The sequence below is a fragment of the Epinephelus lanceolatus genome, chromosome 5 (assembly GCF_041903045.1).
Source record: "Epinephelus lanceolatus isolate andai-2023 chromosome 5, ASM4190304v1, whole genome shotgun sequence".
NCBI classification, from domain to species: Eukaryota; Metazoa; Chordata; class Actinopteri; order Perciformes; family Serranidae; genus Epinephelus; species Epinephelus lanceolatus.
The window spans coordinates 26749976-26764488 of NC_135738.1; the positions used below are offsets into that span (position 1 = coordinate 26749976).

The 14513-nt window shown below is 39.9% G+C and overlaps 2 protein-coding genes across 2 annotated transcripts in view; both read left to right on the forward strand.

Annotated features, from left to right (window-relative positions):
- LOC117262407 (DENN domain-containing protein 5B-like) overlaps nt 1-2071 on the forward strand; it is a 28153-nt gene extending 26082 nt beyond the window's left edge. The window contains exon 21 of the mRNA XM_033635353.2: nt 697-2071. Coding sequence (XP_033491244.2) covers nt 697-880 — 184 coding nt within the window. The 3' untranslated portion in view covers nt 881-2071. The remainder of the gene's footprint in view (nt 1-696) is intronic.
- Nucleotides 2072-4146: 2075 nt separating this feature from the next.
- Nucleotides 4147-13168, forward strand: sinhcaf (SIN3-HDAC complex associated factor). Its single transcript, XM_033636095.2, has 6 exons — nt 4147-4285; nt 7662-7789; nt 7911-8010; nt 8102-8225; nt 8315-8465; nt 10911-13168. The coding sequence occupies exons 2-6, from the start codon at nt 7662-7664 to the stop codon at nt 11248-11250; spliced, it is 843 nt and encodes a 280-aa protein (XP_033491986.1). The 5' UTR covers nt 4147-4285; the 3' UTR covers nt 11251-13168.
- The last annotated feature ends 1345 nt before the right edge of the window (nt 13169-14513 follow it).

Here is a 14513-nt window from a genome sequence, read left to right on the forward strand (position 1 = left end):
ACTTTCGAGGGGGAATTTGTTTGTGTTAGTTGTTCTTGCGAAAGCTGAAAGTAGCAATGCTGGAGGCCAACGGGCACTCCATTAGTTTATGTAACCTTCAGTTCAGAAAATGTAAAGTGTCGGCCTTTGTCTTCTAATGGTGTGACGAGAGATGCAGAAGAAGCATTCATATCTTTGTGTAAGATTAATACAGATTAACAAAAATAACATTTTGTTGCACTTAAAGGTCCAGTGTGTAGGATTTAGAGGCATCTATTGCCAGAAATGGTAAATAATATTTAGAACTATGTTTTAATTTGTGTATAATCACCTGAAAATTAGTCACATTTTCTGTTTCTCTCTTTATATGTTCTGTCACTAAAACTAAATATCTTTAAAAGAGTGAGATCAATCTAATATATTATATATATACAAGCATATATATATTATATATTATATATTATATATATATATATATATATATATATATATATATATATATATATATATATATATTATATTTTGGCGGGGTGTTGTGTGCAATGCCTGTGTGAACATTCAGGTTAATAAACACTGAAAGCATCTTGTGGTAGTTTCTTGTGGTTAAAAGCTGGTTCAAGAGAAGACACATGGTGCTCATTCTGTCTTGTCGTCAGTTAATTCACCTTTCGATGAACTACTAACTTAGACTGACCACTGACCCGTTCCTCTCGACAGGGACCGGCTTCTCTCTCAGTGGCTCCCCCTGCTGGCAGACTGTCCCTTGACAGTGCGGACATACGAGGAAGGTGCTCTGCTGCGGGACCGAGCTGCTGTACACTCCCTCTCCCGCATCCTGCACACACTCAACGAGTTTACCATCACCCTGGAGACTGCACTGGTCAAAGGAGTTGACCTCTGACCCTGACCGATAAGCCCCTGCTCTGTAACCTGCTGCAGAAATGCAGATGGGTTAAAATATTCATCTCTCCATCTGCGGGAAAAATGAGTACATTCACACACTTGAGAAATGTGACTTTATTGTAAAAGAGGACAGTGGACTAGATGACGTCGCTGGCAACTGGAGCTCCAAACATATTGCCTTGTTCACTGATGTAAATGTCTTATACACTGTATTTGCTTCAGGAAATAGTCAGATTTTTCCTATGCTTGTTTACACTGTGAAATTCTGTTCCCTCAAGGAGAAAGAGAGAGTCATTCATAATCCCACATCTAGATATTTTCACAGCTCACACCATTAACTGTACCCGACCCAACTATAACTCTCCTCCGACTGCTGTATTGCTTGCACTCGAACTTTAAACTAAGCACATGCATGGCCAAAATCTGTTTGTTTTATGTCTTAGTGTGTTGTGATCTGAAATATCAGGACTCAGGCCTTATTATATGAGCATTTTCTTGACTTCATTCATTGGATATCTTAGTAAGTATACTCCAGAAAGCTAATGTCCCCACTCTATGATATGTTACAAAATGTTATATTATTATGCTCTTGTTATACTGTGTAACATCTTGCCTGTTTCTCATTGTTTACTTCAGTTTGCGGTCACACACTGCAGAGTTGTGCTCCGTCGGTGAAACACTGAAACCAAACTAGTGTCCTAGTTGTGTCAGTTCAAATACCCCTCGTCACTTTGTCAGAAAGCTTTCCCCCCCTCTCTCATTGTAAATATTTTGCTTCATTAGACCTTTGATAGACTTGTGCCCATTTGTTATTATGTTGTAATGAATCTGTGGCATATTTTTCTGTACAAAGGCATCTTGTTTGTGTCTATGTGAAACAGTAGATCCCACTACGGACACACTTTACTGATTCTGTGGATATTAGTCATGCTGTTTGTTTCTCGACTGTTCAGTTGTCCTCAGACGACAAATAGAGCACAGTTTCTTAAAAAAACGCTAAGGATTATGTTGATGTCACGTTTAATTTAACATCTAAAGAATTATGAAGATGCTGTCTCCTGCACTGTCCTGCAAGCACTATGTAACCCACAATGACCAAGCCTCTATTATCATTTAAGATTAGAGAAAGCAATAATGAATTGTTATTTATGAAATGTGTTGTCAAAGATTAAAGTTAATATTGAAATAACTGGCTGGGAATTGTTTTTGTTTTTGTGCCATTCCCTCAAATCTATGATGGAAGAAAGACGATGAGATTCTTACATAGTAAAATGGCTTCAGTTGCAAAAAAGCTTGACCAATTACATCTGATAATCACAATGACTTTAATAGTTTGCCAAATGAAAACTGGACCAGCTACTGTGTGTGCACTGTGTTTGGCTGTGTCGTCTGACAGAAGCTCCTTAGATCAGTTTGAGGATGGTGTTGGCAGTGTCGCAGCCATTACACCATACAAACACAGCCTCATGCATGACTCAAACTACGTGTGAGTAGTGTAATGCAGTAAAGTTACTTTTGTGAAGCCTGTGGTGCTGTCTCTTAAGAATCAGAGAGCAAACTGAGGACAAACTCTGAGATTCAGAATGACCTTTATTGGCCAGTGTGTACACTTACAACAAATCTGACTACTTTTTTTTCATATTTCTGTACTTATACAGAAAATGACATAATAGAGAGGAACAAGGACAACAAAGCTGGACGAATGAAGATTAGACAGGACTATTATGTACACAAGTGTGGAAAATAGGTGTTTGTGTAAATGTTATATAACTATATGTCAGAACTGCCTTTGACAACAATAAAAATAAAATGTCTAGTCAAGTCAAGCTTTCTGTAAGTTGTGAACTATAAATAGTGCAAAGAATAAATACTGAATGGATGTACATGGACTGGATGATAATGTACAGTATGAGCATGTATACATGTCTATACACTGTATATACAGCATGTAGGACTTAGAATAGAATACTATCTATCTATCTATCTATCTATCTATCTATCTATCTATTGATGTTTATTTCTCCCTTCTAGTTTGATACGTGTATTACTGTGCTTCTGTGGAGTGGATAAACTCCATCCATCCATCCATCCATCCATATGTAATGTAACTTATTACATCTTATTATGTTTTGATTACTTTTTAACAAATGATTTAAACTGGGCAATAAACCTGAAAAATGTCCAGAAATGGACAATGCCACAAGAAAGTATTCCTGCACAGCATAAAGCTGCAAAGCAACAGAATGATTTTTATATTTTACATATAAACTCTTTTCCAAAAAGAATATATTCGGGTGTATCCCTCTTTAATTAGTAACTCAAATCTAATTGCATATCTTTTTTTCTCTCAGTAACTGCAAATGATTACAATTTTTCGGTAATTTATTTACATGTAACTAGGTACTTCCTAACACTGATGTACAGTATGTGCATGTATACATTTCTATGTACATGTAAGACAAATATTGACAGTGACAGATTATTATGGCATACTCTATAACATATGTGTCTATAGATATATATCTTAAATAACAGCTATACTTCTCTCTTCTGGTGTGATATGTGTATTAATGTGTTTTTAGTGCTCCTGTGCAATGCCCAGTTAACCTGCGGCTGTATGGTAATAATTTCCCAATTTGGGATGATTAAAGTCTATCTATCTATCTATCTATCTATCTATCTATCTATCTATCTATCTATTACTCCTTTTATTGGCATTAAGTCGTCCCCTCATGTTATCAGTGACAGCCCAGTCAGCAGCCTATACATTGAAGTAACTGTTATGAAACCGGTGCAGTGTTATGTGACAGCAGCATGTCTGGCTCGCTACTGGGAAAAAAACAGCGGATCCAAGTGGTTGTTCGCCCTGAGCTGTCCACTGGATGGAGGCCATGTTTCACTCACCTTTTATTTACCACTAATCTGCTCCGCTGTCACGCAATTCAAGTCAACAAAGCGCATCTCTCATGCTAGACGCCGAGCCCCCTAAAAACCGTAGGCCTCCAGACGGGCCATCTGGCGCTCTGTAGTAAAACGACAGGCCCCGCCCCCTTGCTTACACTCTCCAATGTGCCATAGCAACCGGGGCCGAGCCCCCTGTTCCCGCGCAATGTTCCCATCCTTATAAGGCCAGTAGAATGCAGACGCACGCACACGTCACACGTCGTTTATGTAAATGCTTTGATTGAAGAAAAGGAAAAAAACCTTCTGCCCTACTCTGAAATGGAGGTGTGGATACGACGCATGCGCAGTGCGTTCACAACTATCGAGTCCCGTCCACACAAACGCAGACATCAACAAGGGAGCGGGTTACTGATGCGGGTTGATTTTCATAATAGTCACATCGTAACGACGCGCTATAAGGACTATTACTTTGTACAAGCTCCACGCAACTCGCGACAAGGTAAGATAAGCAGCCATTTTCACTTGTTTTGTCGCGTGGTGGGAGCTTTGACGGGTTTTTAAAGTGTTAGCGGTGTGTTCAAGATGTGTCATTTAAAACAAGCCTCGAGTTGTCTCGGAACAATTGCGCTTTTTAGACCTGCTTGGTGGCCGAGTGGGTGTGTGGGTCACCTTTGAAACAGTTAAAGTAGCCAGGCAAAGTGTGAGGAAGGCGTGTGGATGTGTTTAATAGTGTCAGGATGGGCTTCATGTGCAGGCAGGAGATGGCTGTTGTTATTGTTGCAGGCTGTCGGAGGAAATCACTCCCATTTATCGCTGCTGGAATTACACTAAAGTCGGGTATTATGATAGTTAGGGTCATAAATATACACTTCTAAAAGGCACTGATGGTCAGATTGATTGTAGTGCGCCTGCAGTGTGCTCCACATTTACGCCTGCTGCTGCTAAATAAGCCAAGTTGGATGTCTCACGCCCACCCGGAGCAGAGATGCGTCTCAGCACGCGGGCGCTGCTGTCAACAAAACAGCCACCGCAAACACAAACTACACACACACGCCTTATCAAACTCAATTTGGGTGGGGAAATGTAGTGTAGTGTGAGATTATGGCACAAACACCCACTTTGAACTTCGTGCACATGTAGTTGAAGGTGGTGTGTTGCAGTGACGCGGCTGTGGAATAACAAAGAGTAAAGATCAAATTACACGATTGTCCCACAACTGCCCTGGAAACAACATGTTTGCTTAAAATGCGTGTTTGCCCGAGTTTAATCTCACTGCGCGAAGTTAAGGCAGGGAGGGGAAAGTCGGGCATCGTCGAGCAAGGGGACGGTCATCATAAAATGGGTGCGCATGAAGCAGGTCGTGTGGCATGCCATGCTTCCTCGCTGGAGTGGGCGGTGAATTTGGCGACTTGCACTTTTCTCTCGATAAAAACAAGTGTATTTCTCGGCGCCTGCTTTGGTTTTTAAAAGTGCACGTGCTGTACGCGCAGGTCGCCACTGCTTTCCGGAGGATTTTTACAGTTTACTTTTTAATATTGCAGCTTTTGCGGAAAATCGCATCACACCCCCTTCTCCACACTGCCTCCGCCTTTGAAGTGTGTTGCCATGTTGAGTTGCGTCACGTACTGTATTCTGCTGCAGAGATCGTCTACAGCCTACAGATGAGATACTCTGAGGTGGATATGTCGTCGGCCTTGTGTATCCTGAACTCCAGGATACAGGCAGAGCTGATACAGTGCTATACTATATTAAAAAAAATACACATTTACATTGATTTTAGGCCATAAACTACTTTACTGCATCATTTTAATACCATTCTGATAATATCTATTTGTGTTATCACTGATTATCTCGTCACACTGTATCTGTTACACACCTGTTATATAATTTGTGACCTCATGTGTTGCTTTGGCTTTAGTGAGGACACTCGTGTAAAATAGATTTTTATCAAAATTAAGCACTTTCCTGGTTTAACAGTTATAAGTCAGTGGCTTTATTTGCAAGCTTACTTTTAAGTTTCTGCAAATAAACTCTTTAACAGTTAAGTATTCATAAATACAGTGCCGTACACAGACATTTTTGGGGCCAGGTGCTTAAAAAAGGGCACCCCCTCATAATTATTTGTAAAACACACTTATCTTTTTTTTAAATTTAAATTTTAGAATAGAATAGAAAGTTTTATTGATATTAGCTAGTGAATATAGTATAGTAAAGTTTAATATAGTGCTTTTAAAAACAGGTGAAAAGACAACCAGCTAGAAATGACATAAACACACTTATATAATAGCTATAATAGCAATGGATAAAATAAATAAAAACCACAAAAAACAGTGGTTAAAAATATTGCAGTGTAGATATTGCATGTGATTATTGTTTGTTAAGTGTTCCTACAGAACAGGGAAAGAAACTGTTTACTACTACTTATTTACTTTATACTTTATTTTAATAAGCATTGTTAAAACAAAAATAAAAATTGTGAGGGTCCAAAGTACAGAGGGATGTTGTATGCTGTAAAACCCCCTGAGGCAAATTGTGATTTGTAATATCAGGCTTTATAAATAAAATTGATTGATTGAATACCCATACAGTCAGTAGCTTAATTTCACAAATTCAGCCAACAACAGCGAGGCTCAGGGCAAATGCTATCATTACCTGGCTGGTTGTCACTAATAAGAGCAGGTAAGAGACGTAGATGCTGCTCCGCAAGGCACTGGATTTGTGTTTATCAACTGTGGTGGCTGTGACAAGGGAAGTCGAAGAGGGAGAGGCAGGGGCAGAATTAGAGCTCAAATGCTCTTATCAGAGCATATCTTATCTTATCTTATAAGAAATGGAGGAAAAAGTCTTCCACAAAGGGCAAATATGTAGTCAGAGGCCAAAAGGGCAGGTGCTGGAGCACTATATGGGGTTAATCTGTGCATGTGCTTGCATAGATGCATTTCCATTAGTTTGTACATTTAAATCTGGCTTTGCAGGGCTAGAAATGTGCATTTAGTATTATTTACAGACTACAAATGATTTTTAAATAAATATGGTTCCACATATTTTGCATTTTTACAAAGAACTCCAGTGTGATTTTCTATTGTTGTTTTAGCTATATAGCCACATTGATATCTTCAGTCACCAGCAGAGTTTTCTAGTTCTCATATTTCCCCCCACACTGCCCAACATAAGTGGTGTGTGATAAATCCAGCAGAGTGAGAGCTCTTTGGTTTCAATGCTCTGTGTCTGCTCTCAGAGGCACCGCACTGTTAGAGGACCCCGAGGACTGATGGCAAGGAAAAAAACCCAGTCTGGGGGGCGCGGCTCGCAGTTTTGCCGCAGTTCACTACATGTGCTGCTGAGATTTAATTTTGCCTAGCAACATAAATCATAATTCCTCTGCATAATCAGCGTGCTTATTGCATTGCCACTGATTTCCCCCAGACACGTTTATATTCCTGCATTTTTCTGGTGTTAAATATTTCTGTAGTGTGCACCTAACCGTGACAAATACTGTATCCTCGGCAGCCTGGAGGATCGGAGTAAGTGCGTGCTTATATTTTGAGTTTCCAAAATGCATCCTGTGAGCACAGCATGGTGACATGATCTGTCTGACACGCTGTCTGACTGTTGACCTACTTCCCCCCCCCCCCCCATGTGGGTCATAGCGGAGAGATGCTCCAGTGAAATCGCTCTGCCTGAAAAATTTTCGTGCAAAACACCAGCTCTGTTTGTGTTAAATCACAGAAACTGAAATGTTAAAATAAAACACCGCTTCTGATGTGAAGCAGAGGTGCACGGCTGCAGGGAGGTGCTGCAGTTACTACACCATGCACACTGATGCGAGCCTCACATGTTAATATTTTAATCGTTGGTTTTGTGTTTGCACGCAGATGTTTGGCTTTCATAAGCCAAAAATGTACAGGAGTTTGGACGGCTGCTGTATCTGCCGCGCAAAGTCCTCCAGCTCTCGTTTCACGGACAGTAAGCGGTACGAGAAAGACTTCAGGAGCTGTTTTGGGTAAGAGACACAGCTAAGTAGCAAAGCACGTGAGGTCTGGAGAGAGATCCGCCTGCATGTGTCATATCTTAATGGTCTGATACATTTCCCCTGTGTAATTTCCTCACAAATTATTTTGCAGACTGAGTGAAACACGATCTGGAGAAATCTGTAATGCCTGTGTGCTCCTGGTGAAACGGTGGAAAAAGCTACCTGTGGGAACCAAGAAGAACTGGAACCATGTGAGTTTGGATCACAGTATTACTGATATGTCTGAGCTACTGCTTGGTCATGATAAAAAAAATGTGCTAATTTCTCCTCTCCTGCTCACAGGTTGTGGACGCCAGAGGAGGTCCCAGCCTAAAGATAACCTCCAGGCCCAAGAAGATAAAATCCATCTCCAAGAAAGCACGGCCGAGCCAGATCAGCAGGCTCCAGAAGGAGCTCAAAAGAAACAGTGCGTCCTGCATTTTGGCTCCACTAACATGTCACTCATTCATTCCTTTAGAATAGCTTATTTTGCTGACGCTTTGTTCTGCCCATCAGACTCAGATGCTCACAGCACCACCTCCAGCGCTTCCCCTGCTCAGTCCCCCAGCTACAGCAACCTGTCAGATGATGGCTCAGACACTGAGCTCAGCCCGGGGTCCAGCCGCTCTCCTGTTTTCTCATTCCTGGACCTCACTTACTGGAAGAGGTATGTCAGACAGTGGAGCACCAGGGCTGACTCATTATTTAGGATTCAGAATGACGCATTGCTTTCACATGCTTAAAGGCTTTAAGGCAAGTGGTCAGTGTCTTGAAGCCCCTACACACCTACAGTCCACCCACACAGATGTTTCCACTTAAAGGAATACTTCACCCATAAAATGACCATTTGTATATCAGTTACTCACCTAGTGTTAGCTTGAATTTGTGAGAAAAACTGGTCCTTTCAAGGGACAGTTTACCCCCACAACAAAATACACATTTTTTTCTCTTACCTGTAGTGTTAGAGAGATTGCTTGCTTTTAGGTTTTTCAAAAAAAGAAAAAAAAGGCACTTTGAGCACCATAAGCCAAGGGACACGTGCTTCCATTATATCGGAGAGAAGGCAGACATCTCTACAACAACTCACAAAGCAATCTAGGTTGATAAATAGCACAACAGGTAAGAGGAAATGGACTGAAGTAAACAGGGTCCAACAGCAAAACTACATCAAAACGTGTGTTTACAAACTCCCACACAACACATGCAGTATAATCCAAGTCTCCTTTATCCACTTGTATGTTCTGAACTTTCCGAATGTACACTTTTTTTGGTTAAAAACCCCCCCACAACATTTCCACATACGAGTAGCACCCCCAGAACATATGTTGACATGGGCTTGAGCTCTGAGTTAAAACACACATCCGTGCCCAGGCGTGCTACTCAGCCATGCGTGAGACTGATTGTAGTGATGTGTTTTAGATCATAATGTTTTAGTGAAAATGCATGTGTTTGGTAAGTACTGAGCATATGACTGGATAACTAAGTCTCGGATTATATTGCACGAGTTGTGTGACAGTTTATAAATGGATGTTTTTACATAGTTTTGTTGATGCTAAGCGTGGACCCTGTACACCCCCGTATTGTGGTGCTCACAGTGGCAAAAAATACATTTGAAAAACTTAAAAGTAAGAAATGTCTCTAGCGCTACAGGCAAGAGGAAAAATATGTATTTAGTTGTGGGTGTGAACTGTCCCTTGAAAGGACAAGTTTAAGTTTTTTTAGCAAGCTTTGGCCATTACCTAAAAATCACATTTACATTTTACAGACAGCCAATGGTTTTGGTTGGTCTTCTTTTGTTTTTTTAAGATTTAAACAGTTAAATAATTAAATGTAGACACTTTTAACGCCTGACAAAGTTCTGTTGCCTTTTCAATAAATGTGAGAGCAGTGTTCTTGCGTGTGCAGGAGTTCAGTATCTTCTTTTGCATGACTCCATTCTCCTGTGTACCTGTATACCAAGTGTGCATTAAGCAAAGAAATTCATTCTGGCACTGACATATTTGTCAGAGTTTTACTTTGATTGCATTTTAAAGGTCCACTGTGTAGGATTTAGCGGTGAGGTTGCAAAAACTTCTCACATGTGTCTAGTGTGTAGAACTACAGTGGCAAATGCAAAAACGCAAGTGGCTCTACCTAGAGACAGTGCTTAGTTTGTCCATTATGGGCTACTGTAGAAACAACATGGCTGCGAGAACAAAAACACAAACCGTGCGATCCAATCCCCATACTACCATACTGTACAGTGTGCCAGAAAAAGTGTTAGTATGTTCCAATACATAGTACATCAAATGCAGTATGCCAAAAATACCAGGATGTCCTACTACATCCTGTCCAATTTTGCAGTATGCAAGCCAACATGCTTTTCTGGCTATTCTGACCCACAATTCTCTGTGCAGCGGACTATACGTCACATCGACTGAGCCGCAAATAGATGACAGCTGATTAACAGCTGTAGAACAGTCGAACAGTAATTACAGAAATATGAATTGTTTAAGTGAACAAAATAATCATACAGATTAAAAACAACAGTAGGACACAACAGTAAAAATAACAATGACAGAGAGCTGCAGATGTAATTTCACTGTGGTGAAAATAAAATATTAGAATCTACAATCTGTGCAGTGAGAATTTCATAGTTAAACCACACACATTGCATAGTTACAACTGCAGAGCTCTCTGGGTTGATCTCCGTCTCTGGTAAACTCGGTGAGTGGCGTTTTTCTTTTATATCCAAGGAAACGGATATAAAAGCAAGAGGGTCAAAGTTCAGGGTGCAATGTTATGCGAAAGTAGTGTGTCCTGATTGTGTACGTACTGCATGCAACAGTACGTACTTTTTAAGGGCAGCTGCAGTACATACTAAAAGTAAAAAGAAGAATTATGGGATTCAGAAAGCACCCAGAGATTCTTATGTTTAGCTGATTATGAACTAATGAAAACATAATTACGAATATTAGACATCATTTCTGCCTGTATATGCCCCTAAATCTTGCACACTGGAACTTAAATGTCATGCTATAAATGGCTTAGAGCATATGAAACACAGCCACAGACAGGCAATTATTTTTGCTTCATGCACTTCAATAAATACAATGTGTTGTGTTTTGTCCAGGCAAAAAGTATGCTGTGGAATAATCTACAAGGGCCGTTTCGGGGAGGTGCTCATCGACCCCCACTTGTTCAAACCGTGCTGCCGCAACAAACAACGGCAGCAGCAGCAGCAGCAGCAAGAGGAGGAAGAAGAAGAAGAGGAGGAGGAGGAAGACGAGGATGAAGAGGTGGAGATAGAGGAGGGCCAAGTCGGCGTGGATGTCAACGGGCACAAATCCCAGATGGAGGAGGAAGTGAAGGAGATGCCACGATGCAAGGAAAATGCAGAGCCTGCACAGCTATGTGTCACCATGACAACACCTCCAGCCAGGAGCATGGCGGCGATGGAGGACGGGTGGTAAAGTCGGAATTCCGCCTTGCACACATCTCTGAAGAAATCTTGGGGTGCTGTTTTGTTTTTTCTTTTCGAGCACTTACAGAAAAAAGTTGCCTCAGATTGCCTTCAATCATAACGCAGCTGAAAACCCTTCGGTCTCCTCCACACTGAGGTTGGAGCTTTGTTTATTTTGTTAAAATGGTAACTTATGAACTGTTGATTTTCCACTTCCTTGTCTCTTATTTTGTATTTAATATTCATACCATCCTGACGATGGACCGTTATCCGTGGTGTTTTTGATCTGCTTTAGATGAAATGCTGGAGCTCTAGTTTGCTGGTACATTCAAAAAGATTTTATTCCAAAACGCAATACATCCACTGACTCACAGGAAAAAAAAGGGTGCTACTTGAAATTCATGACTCAACACACAGCTGAAGCCGTTCTCAATGTGGATCTTTTATAAGCATATATGTTAAGATGACTAATATAAAGGCATTACTTTGTTTGTTCAGAGTAGATATCTCTTTTTTTGAAATGGTGGATATCTCGTTTTGGAATGAATGACACTTTACATTGACAGAGCACAGACCTGTACAGTCGCCCTTGTGTTTGTCTCTATTCACATTGACATCCATTCCTCTCAAAGAGTTTGTGTTTGTAGACTGTCTCCGTGCGCAAATACGTGTGTGGGTCCCATTGAAATGGCCTATTCACAGCTTCAACAGCAAATACACCAGCCTTAATTATGTGTCACAGACAGCGCTAGTGTTAATTCTGGATCGGTATTAAGGAACACAAAGGGACAGTAGCTATATTTATTGTGGCCTCAGCAACACATAGTGCATTTTGCATGAATGGCAAGCCCACTCATCCAAGAGACCTAATGATCTGATGCATGAGTCTACTAAAAATTGCATGGCCTTATATAAGCTGTAAATCTTACTTTTATTTTTTTGGATCCATTTCTCTGAAGTTTTAACTTATTTTTATATGTAAGAAAAAAAAGAAAAAGGAAAAATAGAAATGTCTTTGCATAACAATACCACACAACACAGCAGCAACAGCGAAACACTCAACCTATCTATAGTCATTCAGCAATATCAGCATCAGTGATTTCCCTCATTCCCGGGTCAGAATAGGTAAAAGACTTTATACAAGTTGAAATTCTATGCCATTGCCTCTTATATACCACAAATGTGTTGTGATATATAGCCTAATATTACTTTATTTATCAAACGAAAGCCAAAGCACATTGAAATTCACCCAATGTCAAATCTAAGCAGGTTTTCTATGGACACTTGTGCTTGTCCGAGGTCATTTGTATGTATGTTTATGGTATTCTAAACACTAATATGAAATTTCATACATGTGATGTTGTTGTCGGGAGCAGAGGGTGTGTTATGTACATACGGGGTTGGGCGAGCCGCAGGGCTCTTATTATGGGTTTCATTATTTATTTATTTCATATTTATTTGTATCACTGCATCCCCCGCTTAGACGTGTAATACTATGAATTCTTTTCATCTTTAGCTTATACATAGAACGGTTTTGTACTTCAGAAATCGAATGTAATTCTCACGCAGACTTTGTTTAATGTTGCGTTGAATTACTGGTTGTCAATATTTGTGAAATGTTGTTAAGTATTTATTTACTCATCAGTTCAGTTGCGTGCAACCTAACTTATTCTGTACCATCACTTTGGATCTGTATCATGTAGACTGAAACGAATGATAGATTGCAACCAAACTGTACTTTTTTCCCTTTTAGCCTGTAGCTTAAGAAATGTTACAGAATTGTAGGATACCTAACTCTAGACTTGCATGTACTGTTGCTATGCATTTATGTAGCTTACAAGTTAGACAAAGCGGTTTTGTATTTTTTATACATCATGTACTTTTTTTACTTGTCCCTTAATAAAAGTAATTTTGTGAGTTTTCTGGAAGTAATGAGTTTGTGAATTTATTGGTATAAGGTGGGTAGTAGGCTTGGGTGGTATCTTGTAGAAGTCATTCAGACATGTATGTCACTGTCTAGCCTACAATTCTAACATGCAATTTACCTACTTAGACAAGTCTTGCAGGGTTTAAATGCTTCAGGCTCATAGGATAGATGGAAAATAAGCACTCATTTTGCATTGGAGTGCCCATTGACACTTGTTGCCACTGCGGATACCGTCACATCAATGGCAGAGATAAACAGATAATGTGTTGAATAAAATCATGTGGCCAATTAACTACTTTTGTAGTTGGAAGAATTCAGCTTGAGATAAAGTTGTATTTACAATGCAATACTTGCAAACAGGAGCAGAAGCATTTTTCTTTTTTTACTACTCTTTAAACATTATTCCCACTATTTACAGTCACCATCTCTCACAGCTCAGCTGCCTGTTCCACAAGCAGAGACTGACCTCTGGTGGTGTGTGCTGTGCACTATATACAGCATTAATACAGCATCTTAATGTCAAGTTAACAAACCGAGGCACATCTGTGTTTTGACAGAATTGAAAATAATACCTTCGGGATCTCTACCATAATACTGTAATACCACCCAAGCCTTGTAGGTAGGATAAAAATGAGCTTGGCAGGATGATCCAAATCCAGCTGAACATAAAGTTAGATTCATAATGATTTACTTTATTTCCTCCACAAAAAAGCTACTTTCATGGCAGTGACGTATCATATAAGAATTAATGTGTGATTTAAGATAATGTAATATAAGGGAAAGGTAAAAGTAAATTTAAAAAGGGAGAATTTTTTTCTTCACATGTACCTCACACTACTTCTTTACTATAGTGCAAGTGGACTATAATAACTTTGCTTGAGATTTAGAGACAAAGAACTATAAGTTCCTAAACTTTGAGGGTAGCACTAAATTTTTATTTCATATATCTGACACCATCCCTGAAAAAAGTGCACCTTTGTGTGTGATGTCAGTTTGAAAAAAGGTTAGTAACTCTGAGTTAAAAAGTAGGAGACATGAGTTTGGTTTGACGGATACCAACTTTTAAACATTTTACATTTGAAAAGTCCCTGCTGGAACAAGGTGCTAGAGTACTTCACTCTCATACTACAGGTGAGACACCATGCCTGCACTAGCCAAGGCTTGGGGTATTATGTTTTTGGGTTGTCCATACGCTCGTCCCTTTCTTGTGAATGCAATATCTCAGGAACACCTTGAGAGAATTTCTTCAAATTTGGCACAAACATCCCCTCTACTCACTGATGAACGGATTAGATTTTGGTGGTCAAAGGTCACAGGTCAAAGTGACTGACTTCACAAAAACATGT